Raw genomic sequence first — 14,757 nt, forward strand, 5'->3', positions numbered from 1 at the left:
ATGAAATTTTCATGCAAATGCCAACACACAATATTTAGTGAATTTCTCTGAAGTAAATTCACCACCTTGATCAGTTCTTAATCACTTAAGATTTCTTCCACTTTCATTTTCAACTACAGCTTTGAATGCTTTAAAATTATAAAAGATTTTGCCTTGTCTTTCAAGAATGTGACCCACATCATCCTTGAATAGTCATCGGTAAATATCATGACGTACCGATCACCTTGAATACTCCTAGTCCTCATTGGTCTAGAAAGGTTGGTATAAACCAAATCTAGCAAATGTTCAGCTGAGAAAGATTTTCTCTTGAAGGTTGAGGATGTCATTTTCCCTAACTAACATTCCTTGCACAAAGCATTCACCGGTTTATCCAACTATGGAAAACCTCTTACTGATTTGGACTTACTGACTCTTACAATGTTATCAAAATTTACATGACAAAATCTTCGATGCCAAAGCCAACTAGCTTCTACTTTTGCAATTAAACAACTGTTGACTTTAGAATTTAAATGAAACAAGTTACCTCTGGTTTGTTTTCAAGTTGCAATCAATTCACCTTTGCTTCCATAAATCTTGCATACTCCATTCTTGAATTCCAGTGGGTAACCTTTGTCATTGAGTTGAGCAACACTCAAAAGATTGTGTTGTAGTCCTTCAACCCAGTAGACATCATCTGCACCACTCTTACCATTTAGAGAGATGGATCCTTTCCCTTTCACCATGCAAGGTGATTCATTCCCAAATATCACAACACCTCCATCAAATTCCCTCAAAGTAAGAAACTTACTCCGGTCACCAATCATGTGGTGTGAACAACCACTATTTATAATTCAGTCGTCTGAACTATCCATGTGAGAGAAAAATGCCTTTTGATATAATATCTCTTCTTTAATAGCAAAAAAGACAATGTCCTCATTTGCATCTTCCTCATATTCTTCATCTGTAATTCCTCCATCCACTGCAATGAGACATTCTCTTTTACCTTTGCCTTTATACTTCCTATACGTCTCACGTTTTTGCTCATTATCTCCATTTGGACAGTTAGCGACAATATGTCCAGTCCTGTTACATGCAAAACACTTTAGTGGTAATTTAACTCTATAATTATTGGTACCTCTAGGTAACTGCTTGGCCAATAATGCTTCAAGCTCAATCAGACTATCTTCATCATGGATCTAGACTCATGACTGTAACTCACTTCTCTGCATTTCCTTACTGGTGGGGTTGAGACTGAGGCTCTAAATGCAAATTCTAATCTCTGAACACTTCCATCAAAACCATTTAATTCAAATGCAGTTAATTTACCAATGATAGAGTCAAGAGTTACCTTTGTCTTATCAATAGATTTGAGTTCCTGAATGGTTGCAACTCAAATAGCATAAATTGGTTGAAGGGTTCTCAAAACCTTTCTAACCACTATGGTATCCTCCATTGTACCTCCAAAACTTTTGATTTCTCTGACTATCTCCTTGATCCTCTGACCATACTGTTGAATGTTTTCTCCTTCATCCATTCGAATATCACCAAATTTCCCTCTAAGACTCTCTTCTTTGGCAATCTTAACCTTCTCATCACCACTATAGATATCTTCCAGTTTCTACCATACCTCATATGTAGTCTCCAATCCATGAACATCAACATATTCTGAATCGAACAAGGAACTGATGATGGCCTCCAATGCTTGATTGTTCTCTTGTTTCTCCTTCTTTTGATCATCTGTCAGAATCCCACTAGGGAAGTTATATTTAGTAACAACATGTTCCCAATATTGACTTCCTAAGCTCTTGATATAGATCTTCATCCTATCACTCTAGATTTTGTAGTTTTCCCTATTGAACTTCAGACCTTCTCTCTTCATCATGTTCTCCTAGATCTTTTCATCAAGCTATTAGGCTTAAGCTCAAGAGGACCCGGATAGCTCTAATACCAATTGATAATATGATGAAACTATAAGGATTCGGTCAACTACTAAGAGGAGGGTGTGAATCAGTATATAGAAAATAAACTAAACTTTCACCAAACAAACTTTTAACTTTGAATCAACTCACTAAACTAACTGGTTTAGTCACTGTATCCAAAACTGCAACTGCACTGTCAAACTTTACCGGTTGACCAAAACATCAATGATACAATGTAATAGATCTGAAACTCAAATACCATTTAACCAAAAACATTAAACCACTTTACTAATATCAATATTAACACATTTCAGATCATTTCTGGTCATCTAAACATATCTAAGTGGATTTACCAATTATTCATATCAACCATATCAAAACACATCCACAAAATCATTCACCACAAGACACAATGATTTTTAACGTGGAAACCCAAATGGGAAAAATGAAGGTGGGGATGAATACCCACAAGTATTTTGAACTCTTTTGAAGTTCGCCCTTTTAGGAGCCAAGCCTTGTTAGAAGCTTATACAATAATGTCTTGTTAAGAACAAATCCAATTGAGGACCACCCAATTAAGGAATTGACTACGATACCTCGTTAAAGGTAATACCCTGCTAGAGGTAACCTCGGTGGAGGATTTCAAATCCAAGCTAATGGAACACCTTGTTAGAGGATTTCAACAAGAAGTCTGTTAAAGCCTATCTAGTTAAGGGATTTAATTGTTATAATGGTTAGAGAACAACAGGTTCTTTGTTGATTTGGAAATAGCACTTCCTTGCTTAATTAGAACCTTTTCTGCTCCTATCTACCTTCACAACATGCTGCAGACACACCTCTTGGTTCGGCAATAATAACTCTTCCACACTTAACCAAATTTACCAACATGACATTGAAACAAATCATTGACCTTATAAGAAAATACAGTAGGTCAGTAACACAACACAAAACCTACAATCTCATAGAGATTACAAACATATCGGTTCAATCTTGACTGTTAGATTACATAAAAATCAACTACACATTATTCTAGACAACTTAAATCGCTCCTGGATCACCGCACATTGGATCCTGTAGCTCATCACACATTTTTTACTTCATGATATGCATTTGATCATTCCCAAGACAAACAATTATCTCTATGCACCAAATCCACTTTGAAACTCATCATGTGCATCATGCTTACATGGCATCTTCATCTTCGATCACCATTCAGTCTAGATCATCACAACCGATTCTCCAAGCTCCATCAGTTAAGGTTTTGCTTATCAACTAGTTAGGATTACCGGTTGATCTCTCTGCTTCAATAATAATACTAGTTGCCTAAACTACTTTGCTACTAGTTGCTTTACTGCATCATTACTGGTTGCAATTCATATTCATTACCATTTACCATTGACATCAATGCCAATACTATACTTCATCAATGCAATCTTCATGCAATGCCAATAGACAACTAGAATCCAACTAGAAATATGAGATGCTTGAATCCAAAAGAGCAATTGGAACACCTATGAATCCAACTCCTGCAAGAAGGAATAAACACACCTGATGGAAAGTGGCACTACCACCGGACCATGTGGCTCAAAAAGAACCACCCCACCATACTAGGAGATAGAAATAAGACCCACTAGTAAACTACAAGGTATGCACACATGGTATAAACATGACATCAGAAATCTCACATAAAGTATATACTCACAAAACATGACTCCACAACAAAACTCCAATGATATCAACAAGGCTACAACTAGTGACCATAAGGGAAAAGTGTCATCACATAGCTTGGAATGGTTATCCTGGCAAGCCTCCATAGGCCCCAACCCCTATCTTGGGTTATCCTGGTAGCCTCTCTCGAACCTCCGACCCCATCCAAGTCTCATGCAGACCCAAACAATCCTTTCATGAGGACAAGGTTGTTGGTTTGCCATTCTAGGCCTTCCCACTACATCCTGAGTTTGTACTAGCACTCAACCATGAGCAAGGTACAATTATCTAATTAATGTTTTAGCTACCCAAACCCTAATATATTATTAGGTTATCACTTAATTATCCATCTTTCGAGGGGTTATCCTGCTAACCTCTTTGGGCATGGCCCCCACTTGAAAGCCACTCTTCCTTATGACACTACACAAAATTTCCCAAAATAACTCCAAGGCCAAAAGTACAAAAACCAATTTACAAAAAAGAGTTCAAGACAACTTAAAAACACTTGGTCATACTAGCCCTTACATAAAAGTTTAACCAACTAGCAAAACACAGTCTACTCATGAGACATGACCAAAGGAAAAGACAATACCAAAAAAAGAGTCTAAATTCATTTATAACTAAAGGACTTGCAATATGACTTAAATACAAAAACAATCAGAAATGAAGCAACACCATCCTTTATCACATCATAAACTATGAGGCCCTACTCCGAGCCATCATAGCATTGCAGTTATTTTTTATGTTGGACCTATTATTGATACTTTATTTTGATGCATTATGGATACAGATTCTATATGATCCAGTGATTGGATAACATTGGTATGATGTATATCATTTATTTATGATTTGAAGTACTTCATTTATGATGTTAGAAAACATGGATGCATGCCTTACAAATGATTGAATTTCATGATGATAATGATGATGCCATTGAATAAATTATTTCATGTGGATTCTATTGGATAATTGATAATTTGATTGTTATAATTTAAATTATATGCAAAGTGTCTGATTTGTATTTTTTTCATATATTAATATTGCATGTGATTATTTGAGATTGCTAAAGTGCAAAATGAGATGTGTAGGAAAACTAATCCATGTGAGCATGGAAACTATTCAGAGAATCAAGCTAAACCTATGTGTGTTTGTGAAGCCAAGGGTTGTCTATTTGGAGAGACAATACCTTGTATGCAATGTGTTTATATTTATAAATGTGATTACTTGAATGTGTGTTTAATATGTATTTGTTAATTTTGTAATTCCAAAAAGGGACATGCCATGCATATTATAGTATTGTGTATTTTTATGGTGTCACTTGACATTTGTGTTGTGAAGTGAGATGGCAATGACATGTCCTTTGGAGGGAATTTGTATAACCAATGCATTATTCAAAATATCTTAGTGTGGTCCCAATAGAATCTTGGTTAGAGAGCCATTAGAATGTTCAACTCAAGTTTGACCCATTGGCAAACTTTAGGTGGATTTCTAGAGGGTCAAACTAGATCCTAAGGTTAGGTTTAGGGCACTTTTGAAGGCCCATATGTTATACCTATGGATAAAGGTCAATTTTAGCCATGTGACCACTCACATGTGAATGTCAAGTCACCTCAAAAGACGGTTCCCCAAGATGGACAAAAAGTCAACTTTTGATGATTTCTCCTTGGTTAGACAACCTTCCTTTTGAGTGATAGTTGCTCTTCCCCACTTTCTCTTACCTTTTTCAGTTTCCATTTTTAGAAACCATGTAAGAGGTTGGGAAGACCAACCTATGGGATATCACATCCTTTCCAAGGAAGTTGGAAAGTTTGGGGAGATCCTACTTAGGGAAGGGATTCAAACTTAGGATTTTGATCACCCCCTTGGAGACTTAGAGTTGTTTTTTGAAAATTTGGACTGAGAAGTTGCATTTTTTGTTTTGGGAAGAAAAAGACTAGTGGATTGGGCATACCTTCTTCAACCATTCCTTATACCTTTTTGAAGAATCTGAGGTTGGTAGTGTTCTTCCATGCTTTTTGATTATCATAGTTTTACGAAGGAAAATATTTGCTTTTGGAATAGCTTTTGTGTATATGTGATTTGTGGTGTTGGATGTTGAGTTCCTTCTTTTTGTTTGTCTTTGATATTTTGTGATTATATTTTGTGTTATTGGTGTTTCAAGGCCATACTCACCCTTGGGAGGGTAGAGTAGCCTTGTGGTGAAGGGTTGCTTGATAGTCTAAGAGTATAGAGACTCTCTTCTTGGAAGAGAGAGATACACAAGGGTTATGGGACCCTTGCTACATTGTTTCTATGCTTATACAAAAGGGGGTTGTAAGGGGAGATATGGGCTTGTATGCAATGGGGGACATAAGGGTTATTTTTGGGTCAAATATGTGACCTTGAGTTGGTTATTTTTGGTAGCCTTGTGAAGGTATTTGTTCCTCTTTCTTGCCAATCTCCTCTAGGTGCTTGGTCCACCTTCACCCCACAAAGTTAGTCACATAGTGACAATGTAAATCCTTGTCTTGGGAGTTCTTGTTTTGCTTAATTTTTTCTTGCATGTGTTGTTGATTTTGTTTGTAACCTGTTAGGCTTGGTTCTCCTAGCTCGGGGGTGTCTTCTTGTAAGCCTAGGTTGGGAGGTGAACCTCCATGGTCACAACTTATAAGTTTTATTTGCAGGTTCACATTTGGATTAAAGTATGGAGAAAAACCAAGTTCATTTGTAGGTCTCCTATTAGATTTATATGGAATTATAAAAAGATGTATTGTAACAAGCCCTCATTCTTGTAGAAATAAAAGAGAGGCTTGAAGTTGTAATCTTGTTATTATTGTAAAGTGGATTCAAAAGAAAAGAATGTATGCTTACCCTTTGTTGTATATTCTATTGGCAATTGACACTCATTGGATTCATATGTTGTCATTGATGGCAACAAGATTCTCTAGAAGGCATATACTGGCAGATACCGACATTGGAGGCATACACCAGTAGATACCAACATTGGAGTAATCAGCATCATCACCGACACCGACACCAACATCCAACACTCCAGTGAAGCCGACATCAGTTTGGGATCCAAAAAAATTTATTTGTAAAATCATTTTGTAATTATTGTATAGGGCGGACATTGAATATCTTTTGTACTATATTGTAAGCTGACATAAGACATATTTTTTGTAAAGGGTATATAAGTCAGTTTATTAGGTCATTTTGATATATGACAAGGAAGTAGAATAGTGTGATACAAAGTAGATGTATGTAGATCATTTGTATATGAAAGTAATATCATGCAATGATCAGTAAATGGTTTGTAAAACATTCTTGGAGGAAAGGAGATACTGGTAAAAAGGTTTAGGGTTTATGAACTGGTACAAAACAGAGCTATAACCAAAACTCTTTTTGGCATTGCAAATGCATTTTGTGAGTTCACCATTACTATTTTATCTCAACAGAATCTTGTAGTCAATGAGACTTTTTTGTGTTGAGAAGTGTGCTCTAGGCAATATGCCTTCTTGCATGTGCAGGCTCCCATGCTATGTAATATCTTTCATATGGTCAGTGAATTGATATTGTGGGTCATAAATCCCACTGGGTTTTCCACGTATAAATTCAGTGTGTTATGGTGTTCATTCATGTGGCTAGTTTATTTACTTCTTGTTATATGTTTCTTCATTTACCGGTTTATATGTGTATGTTGTAATAAGGTAAAATCTTATAATACTGGTAGAACACTGATTCACCCCCCCTCTTAGTGTTCTTGGATTCCTTGTATTCCAAAAATTAGTATCAGAGCTTGGTGCCTCGAAGGAAGTTTAACAGCTTGAGGAAGATCTTGAAATGAAAATGATTGAATATGGCTATGGAGATGCAACTTGAGATGGCACTTGAGGATCATGATGTTGAAAGGTTGAATAACTTAAAGCTACAAGATGAATTGAATTCTTCTAATGAATTTATTCTTGTTCTACAAGAAAGGTTATCATTAGCTCAAGCTAGGAGGAAGGAACTTTTGCAAAACCAGGACGATGAAGAGAAAAATGCACTTAAGGAACAATGTCAGAAGATGAGTCAACAAAACATGCTAATGAAGAATGAAATGCAAGACCTGACTATGAGGATGTCAAAAGATATTGAGGACACAAAGAAGAAGGAATAAAATCTTGTTGTATCTCTGAAGAACAAATTTGAAGAATGTCATAGATTGGCTCATGAGAATGATATGTTGAGAACTGATTTGGTACAATCCCAAAATAATGAACAAGAGTTGGAGAGACAAATAATAATGAGAAATTATCTGACTACTGCAAGTGAGTATAAAGAAAAATTCAGGATTAGTGCTGCACAGTTGGATGATTTATTGAAAAGACAAAGGTAGAGTGAAGATTCTAGAGGACTTGGATTTGTACAAGGCGAAAGCTCCGATACTACAAATGAAGATTAGACAACTGATATGTAGAACTCATTAGACCAAAGCAAACAGGTAAGGCAATCTAATGCTTACAAATTCAATTGTAGATGCTTTGTTTGTAATAAATCTGGGCATATGGCTAAACAATATAAAAATAGAGAAAATCAAAACTACAATTCAGTTCTCAATCAATGCACAAATTGCAATAAATATGGTCATAAGTCAGAAGACTGCAAAATGAAAAATGTCATGCATGTGGAAAGTTTGGACATTTGGCTAATCAATGCAGATCAAGGAATGACACTAGATATGTCAAAGCAATTTAAAAGAACAATATTACATGTTATGCATGCAACAAAATACATCATATTGCTAAGTACTACAAAAGCAAGACTAAATCGGTTAGAAATGATAAAGCAAATGAGAAAGGAAAGCAGAAGGTAGATGAATTACAACAAGATCACACCAAGAGATGGGTTAGAAATTCTAAAGAACCAAGTCAAGATGCAACTACACTAGTAACTGCATGAGTAACTCCACCGATAGAATAGAGCATTCCTGCACCAACAGGAAATTCAACTAGTAACTAAGGCATCTACCTTAGGGGTTGGCAAATTTATTGCAAATCTTGCATATTCCCTGGAAGAGATCTAGAAAGAGATCCAGAGAGTGGTATTGATCATTTACGGAGGTTTATCTGGCATAAAACTGTGAAACTGGCATCCGATAGGGTGCACTGCTAAGCATTTATGACAGTAAAGAATTAGGGTTTAATCGCTAATAAAAAGGAAAAATGGGCTCATTTTCACTCACCCAACACTCGAGCAAACTAGAGTGAAGCAAAGGCAAATCATAGGCGATCAAGAGTGAACAAAGTCATTCTAAAGGATTTCCAGCAGCTATTTGAGAAGTGATCAAGATATTTAAACCGACGATTGTTATCCAGGTATTTATTTGAAATGGCATTTGGATCATCATCTGCTCCTACTTTCATTGTGAATACCACTATTGTTGAGGTTAAGGATAGGCTTAGACCTATTTTAAAGAAAGTTCCTCAAATTGTAATGAAGGAAGACTCTACTGGCACATTCTTGAGGGTTCTCGATGACATAGTTTATGTGGAAGATGTCAGGGCTTATATTCATTGCATTTTAGAGGATTTAGGCACTGAGTAAATCAAGGGAATGTATCAATCTGTGATACTAGGCATCTCTGGAACAATCAAGCCAGAATATCAAATCATTGAAGACCTAGGGTTAATTGGAATCCTACATATACCAGAATTCAAGAATGAAATGATTAGATATTCTAAGAAAGGTCCATAATGAATTCATCTGGCTGGACTGACCTCACATGATCACCAAAGAAGCAATTCAGGCAGTCATCGACTTACCCAAATTTGAGCAGGAACCAGGGAAGAAGATCTCAAACACTGAGGTTGAAAAGCTCACTGACGCAACCCATGATGGAAGATCGAAGAGGGTCAGAACCATTAAATATACAGATGTGAAATTTTCCAGCATGATCATCAGCTACAAGGTAACACAATCAAGTTTATTAAACCCTATTACCAGTTCCTGTATCCATGCTACATATCAAATGATAAAGAATAAATGGAAAGTATGATTTGCGTGAATGGTTAAGAAGTGAATTAATGATAAATCCTACAAAAATTAAAGGTGTTAAAAAAGGAACATTCCGGTTTGACAATCTTATTGTCTACTTAATTTTGTATTTCATGAATGAGCTACTAGGTTTGGGAAAGAAATGATGGGCTCATGACATACCAGTAGGCATGCAGATTAAAGATGCAATCACCAGTCTTGGCAACAATAGGGATGAAAAGATTTGGGGCTTCTAAAAACATTTTCAAGAGAACATGAGACTGAGGGAGAGAATCTCCAAACACATTGTGGAGAAATACTCCACGAAAATTTTCTTCATGGTAAAAATAGATGAGACTCTCATGGAAGCGGTGGAACCTAGAACAATATGGGTCACTGAATTGGGTTGTTAAGTTGATGACATCATTCTGGAACTATATGCTAATATGTTGATTGATGCTCCTTTGGATGATAAGGCTGAACACTTTGGTACTACTAAGGAGAAGGCTCTTGAAGTTAAAATTGGCTTCAATAAGAAAAGGAGGAAAAATAAAATAGACAAAATGTCTACCTTTATTCAAAATGTAATTCATAGGATAGATACAAAACTAGGTTCTAGATCTAAACTGGTAGATCAATTGGCAGCAGCAAGTGCTCCAGAGGTAAAGAGGCCAACAAATTTCATATCTCCTATCACTTCTGACTCTGATGCAGAGGATAATCAACCTCTTGCATTCAGAAGGGTATAGAGGAAGAAAGCTGACAAGCCTCCGGTAGAAGAGAAGAAGGTGGAGCCAAGGAGGAAGCTAGTAAGAAAGGTAACAACAACATCCACACCTCCGACAAGGAAACCTACTCAGAAGAGGAAGCCTACTCCATCTGCTCTTGCAACCCCCAGTAAGAAGAAGAGTAAGAGTGATGAAGCAACTGAATCCGATAATATGACTTGTGCAGAGTTAATAGATGAGGTAACTAAAGATGGAATTTTGAAGAATGTGTCAAATTTATATGAGCATTTAGATGACAATGAACAAAATAGATAGAAGAAGCAATTTTGTTACATTTAGACATATATAAGAAGGCTTTGGTAGTGATTTTGAAGGAAATTCCTTTATCATTGTATAATAAGTTAGATGCAAGGAGATTAGATGCAATCAAGAGGGACAGAGAGATTAAAGAAGTTGAACTTTTAGGTATTTGTGGTACTATAAATAATGAGGAAATGAAATGATGTATAGAAGTTGCAAATAGAACAATCTTTAGCAGCAAACCTCGACAAATAAGCTTAATGATGGGCAGAGTCAATGAAATAATAAATGAGACCAGAGATTGTTGGGCTAAATTCTTCCAAAAGAATCCTAATTACCTTACTTCTCAAGAAGAATATGCTAAGGCAACAGCTCCCACCATTCTGGACATATCTAAAGGGAAGGGAATTTTGAGAAGCTCAGATCAAATTTTGAATGAACTAGTAGATAAACCTAAAATTGATGAGAGTGTACAGACTATACAGACAGAGACAACATTTTTACAGTCTGAGCAAGGTAATATTGTAGATAATGATCCACCGATAGTAACAGATACTGCACCAAGTGGCAAAGCCACTAGTGCAAAAGAGGCTAAGATAAGGGATACACCGGGAGAGGATAAGGAAAAGGAGACTAAACCGGTAGTTGATTCCTCAACAAAATTTTTGGCAATTGACACTTCTCAAGTTGAGAAGAAAACAATCATGGAGATGAGTCCCACAGAGCTAATGATGATGGCTACTCAAAAGCTAATGAAGGAGGGATCTGTAGACAAAAAAATAATAGATCAGTCAATAACAATTTTGTACAGATTGATTCCTGAATGTATGATTGAAAATGAAGCAAGCCCTTCTATCAAGCTTAAGGTATTGACATAGCACATATCTAAAAACTTTCAATCATTACAATAGATTTCTGACCGGCAAGCACTTAAAAGATTTACTTTGGCTAAGAAAATTGCTTTTGACCAAATTATTGAGATAGAAAAGAGGAAGGTTGAAGAGAAACTTATACTTATTGAAAATTCTTTGAAATAGTGTACTAACATCTATAGGGTCTGTTGTAATATAGAAATTCTTACAACAAATGTAGATAAGAGGCTAAAGGAGTTACAAGAAAAGATTGCTAATATTGCTAATTATTTTGATGGACTAACTTCACTTACAACATCTATTGATGGACAAAATTTGACTTTGGAGAACCAATACTTTTCTTTTGAAAAGGAAAGAGACAAGATCATTCAGAGAGAAAGGAGTCTCATAAGTTTGGTGAGTCCAAGATTGGATTCACTTGGTGTACATAAGAGGGAATGCATGGATATTCTTGCAAAGCCCACACCTGCAAAAGTCACTAAGAAAGAAACACTTGCACATTTACTGAGTGAACTTATATCCATATCTAAAACATATAAAACCGACTGGGATACCTATATATAGTTGCTAGAGAATCTTATCCGAAAATCTTGAAATTGGTCAAGCTCCGGTAAAGTAATCTGTAACAATTCTTTCAATTCTTTCACCGGTCTTTGGCATTGATACCAAAGGGGGAGTATATGTATGTAAAAAATATGTATATAATCCTAGGAGGAGGATATCGGATAGAGAGTATATTTCAAACATAGTCAATCAACTCAGGGGCAACATGTTTTAGTTGAACTGGCAGGGAATCCATTTTTCACATGAGTGTTGCCATCAATGCCAAAGGGGGAGATTGTTGGCAATTGACACGCATTGGATTATATGTTGTCATTGATGACAACAAGATTCTCTAGAAGGCATATAATGGCAGATACCGACATTGGAGGCATCCACCGGTAGATATCGACATTGGAGTAATCAGGGTCATCATCGGCACCGGCACCAGCATCCAGCACTTCAGTGAAACCTACATCAGTTTGGGATCTGAAAGGTTTTATTTGTAAAATAATTTTGTAATTATTGTATAGGGCTGATGTTGAATATCTTTTGTACTATATTGTAAGCCGACATAAGACATCTTATTTGTAAAGGGTATATAAGTCAGTTTATTAGGTCATTTTGATATATGACAAGGAAGTAGAATAGTGTGATGTGAAGGATATGTATGTAGATCATTTGTATGTGAAATAAATATCATGGAATGATCAGTAGATGCTTTGTAAACCATTCTTGGAGGAAAGGAGGTACCAATAAAAATGTTTAGGGTTTATGAACTGGTACAGAATAGAGCTATAACCAAAACTCTTTTTGGCATTGCAGATGCATTTTGTGAGTTCACCATTACTGTTTTATCTCAGCAGAAGCTTGTAGTCAATGAGACTCTTTTGTGTTGAGCAGTGTGTTCCAGGCAGTGTTCTTTCCTACATGTGCATGCCCCCATGCTATGTAATATCTTTCATATGGCCAATGAATTGATATTGTGGGTCACAAACCCCTCCGTGGATTTTCCTCTTTAAGGTTTTCCATGTATAAATTCAGTGTGTTATGGTGTTCGTTCATGTGGCTAGTTTATTTACTTCATGTTATATGTTTATTCATTTACCAGTTTATATGTGTATGTTGTAATAAGGTAAAATCTTATAATACTGGTAGAACACTGATTCACCCCCCCCTCTCGGTGTTCTTGGATTCCTTTTATTCCAACATATTCATTACTTTGAAATCAAAGAAGCCTTCATATATTATTCCTATATATTGTTGAAAAGGGTATTATGACTATTGGTTATCTATTTTTGTCAATAAATGAAAAAGGTTAAACATAAATGTTTTTAATCATGGTAAAAGTAGGTTTTGAAGGGACCTTGAAACCCTTTACAAAAGATCCTTAAAAAAAAAGGGCATTAAGAAACAAGAAGGAACATACATCAGAAAAAATAGCATAGCAACTAGCAAGATCTAGCAAAAAAGCCCCACAAAACCAGCAATGACCAGCCAAAACAGACAAAGCATAGAAAAGGAACTACTTTATGTTTTTCAGGGCATTAGCCAAGTTTCCGCTAATCCCATACAGTTCTTTAATATTATCCCTAAGTTTAGGGATTTCCTTAGAAGAGGCCACAATAACTTTCTTCATGCTCATCCTTGTTCTCTTTGCAACTCCACGAGGAGTACTTTTTGCAATCCCAGTCTCGATTGCATCTTCATCAATGTCAAGGTCCACGACCAATTTGGGAGAGCTGGAGCTTTCAAGGACCTTAGAGATTTCCTCTAGGTTCTTAGTGACAACTGTCAAGATATCCGGAATCATTCCCAATAAGTTTTTCATTGCAGCTTTTCCTTCCTCCAGAATATCAATCTGAGCTTCCATCTTCTTAGCTTTTTCCTCCATGTCCTGCTTCCATTGCTTCTGGTACCTTTCCTCTTCCTTCCTTTTCTCTTCCAACTACTTCCCATTTTTTTCTAGATTCTTTATAAATTCATAAGTCCACCTATCAAAACCCAATCTAGCCTCAGTTAGGTTTTTGAGATTATCGAAAAATAACCCTTCTTCAACACACTCCTTATCCTTGCTCAGATTCTCCTTGACCATTTCCTTCTTGGCTTCCTTATTATTCTCCTTCTCAATGTCCATTTCTTTTTCCTCATTAATCTTATCATCCTTCTCCTCTATTGGCTGCCTGTTGTCTAAGCTAGCACTGTAAGTAGGACTATCTTGGTCGAACACATCCTCAGCTTCACCTTCCTCTTCCCCCATGTCCTCATCTTTCCAACTTTCCTCCCCTCCAGACTCATCTATTTCCATCTCACTACCATCTTTTTTGGTATCCTCTGAATCATTCTTGTCCTCTTGGATTTTCATCCCAGTAGTACTTTTGCTCTTTTTACTCAGAGTTGACTCTTCCTTGCTGGGTCCACCTTCCTCCACCTTTCTCTTGCCTTTCCTTGGAGACACAGACAATCTCTTATTTTCCTGGATAGAAAAGGATTTTGCAATGCTCATATATGAGCAAAATGAGGCCACAATGAAGCACTGGATTCGAAGGATTCTTGATGTTCTTATTAAGAGACCTCGACAGAGACCTAAAGAGGTAGTAGGGCAGGGAAACCCTTTTCTCATGCCTAAAATGATTTAACAACACAAAATGGTATGTGTGGGCCCTAGTAAAATGACCCTCCACTATAATGTATTCCATGATAGCGTTCAACACACAG

At 36.4% G+C, this 14,757-nt stretch overlaps 1 protein-coding gene across 1 annotated transcript; it reads right to left on the minus strand.

The window, feature by feature from the left end:
• Window positions 1-830: 830 nt before the first annotated feature.
• On the minus strand, window positions 831-14,545 carry LOC131858399 (uncharacterized). The gene is made up of 3 exons (XM_059211631.1): window positions 14,088-14,545; window positions 983-1,062; window positions 831-886 (listed from the first exon to the last, which is right to left on the minus strand). The coding sequence occupies exons 1-3, from the start codon at window positions 14,543-14,545 to the stop codon at window positions 831-833; spliced, it is 594 nt and encodes a 197-aa protein (XP_059067614.1).
• Window positions 14,546-14,757: the final 212 nt, after the last annotated feature.

The sequence above is a fragment of the Cryptomeria japonica genome, chromosome 9 (genome assembly GCF_030272615.1).
Source record: "Cryptomeria japonica chromosome 9, Sugi_1.0, whole genome shotgun sequence".
Lineage (NCBI taxonomy): Eukaryota > Viridiplantae > Streptophyta > Pinopsida > Cupressales > Cupressaceae > Cryptomeria > Cryptomeria japonica.

Coding starts and splice junctions, on each gene's coding strand:
- LOC131858399 (XM_059211631.1), bottom strand. CDS start 14,545: ATGAGCATTGCAAAATCCTTTTCTATCCAGGAAAATAAGAGATTGTCT. Junction 1,063..14,087: donor AAGGAGTGTGTTGAAGAAGG/GTTATTTTTCGA, acceptor TGCATGTAACAG/GACTGGACATATTGTCGCTA. Junction 887..982: donor TAGGAAGTATAAAGGCAAAG/GTAAAAGAGAAT, acceptor TTGCTATTAAAG/AAGAGATATTATATCAAAAG.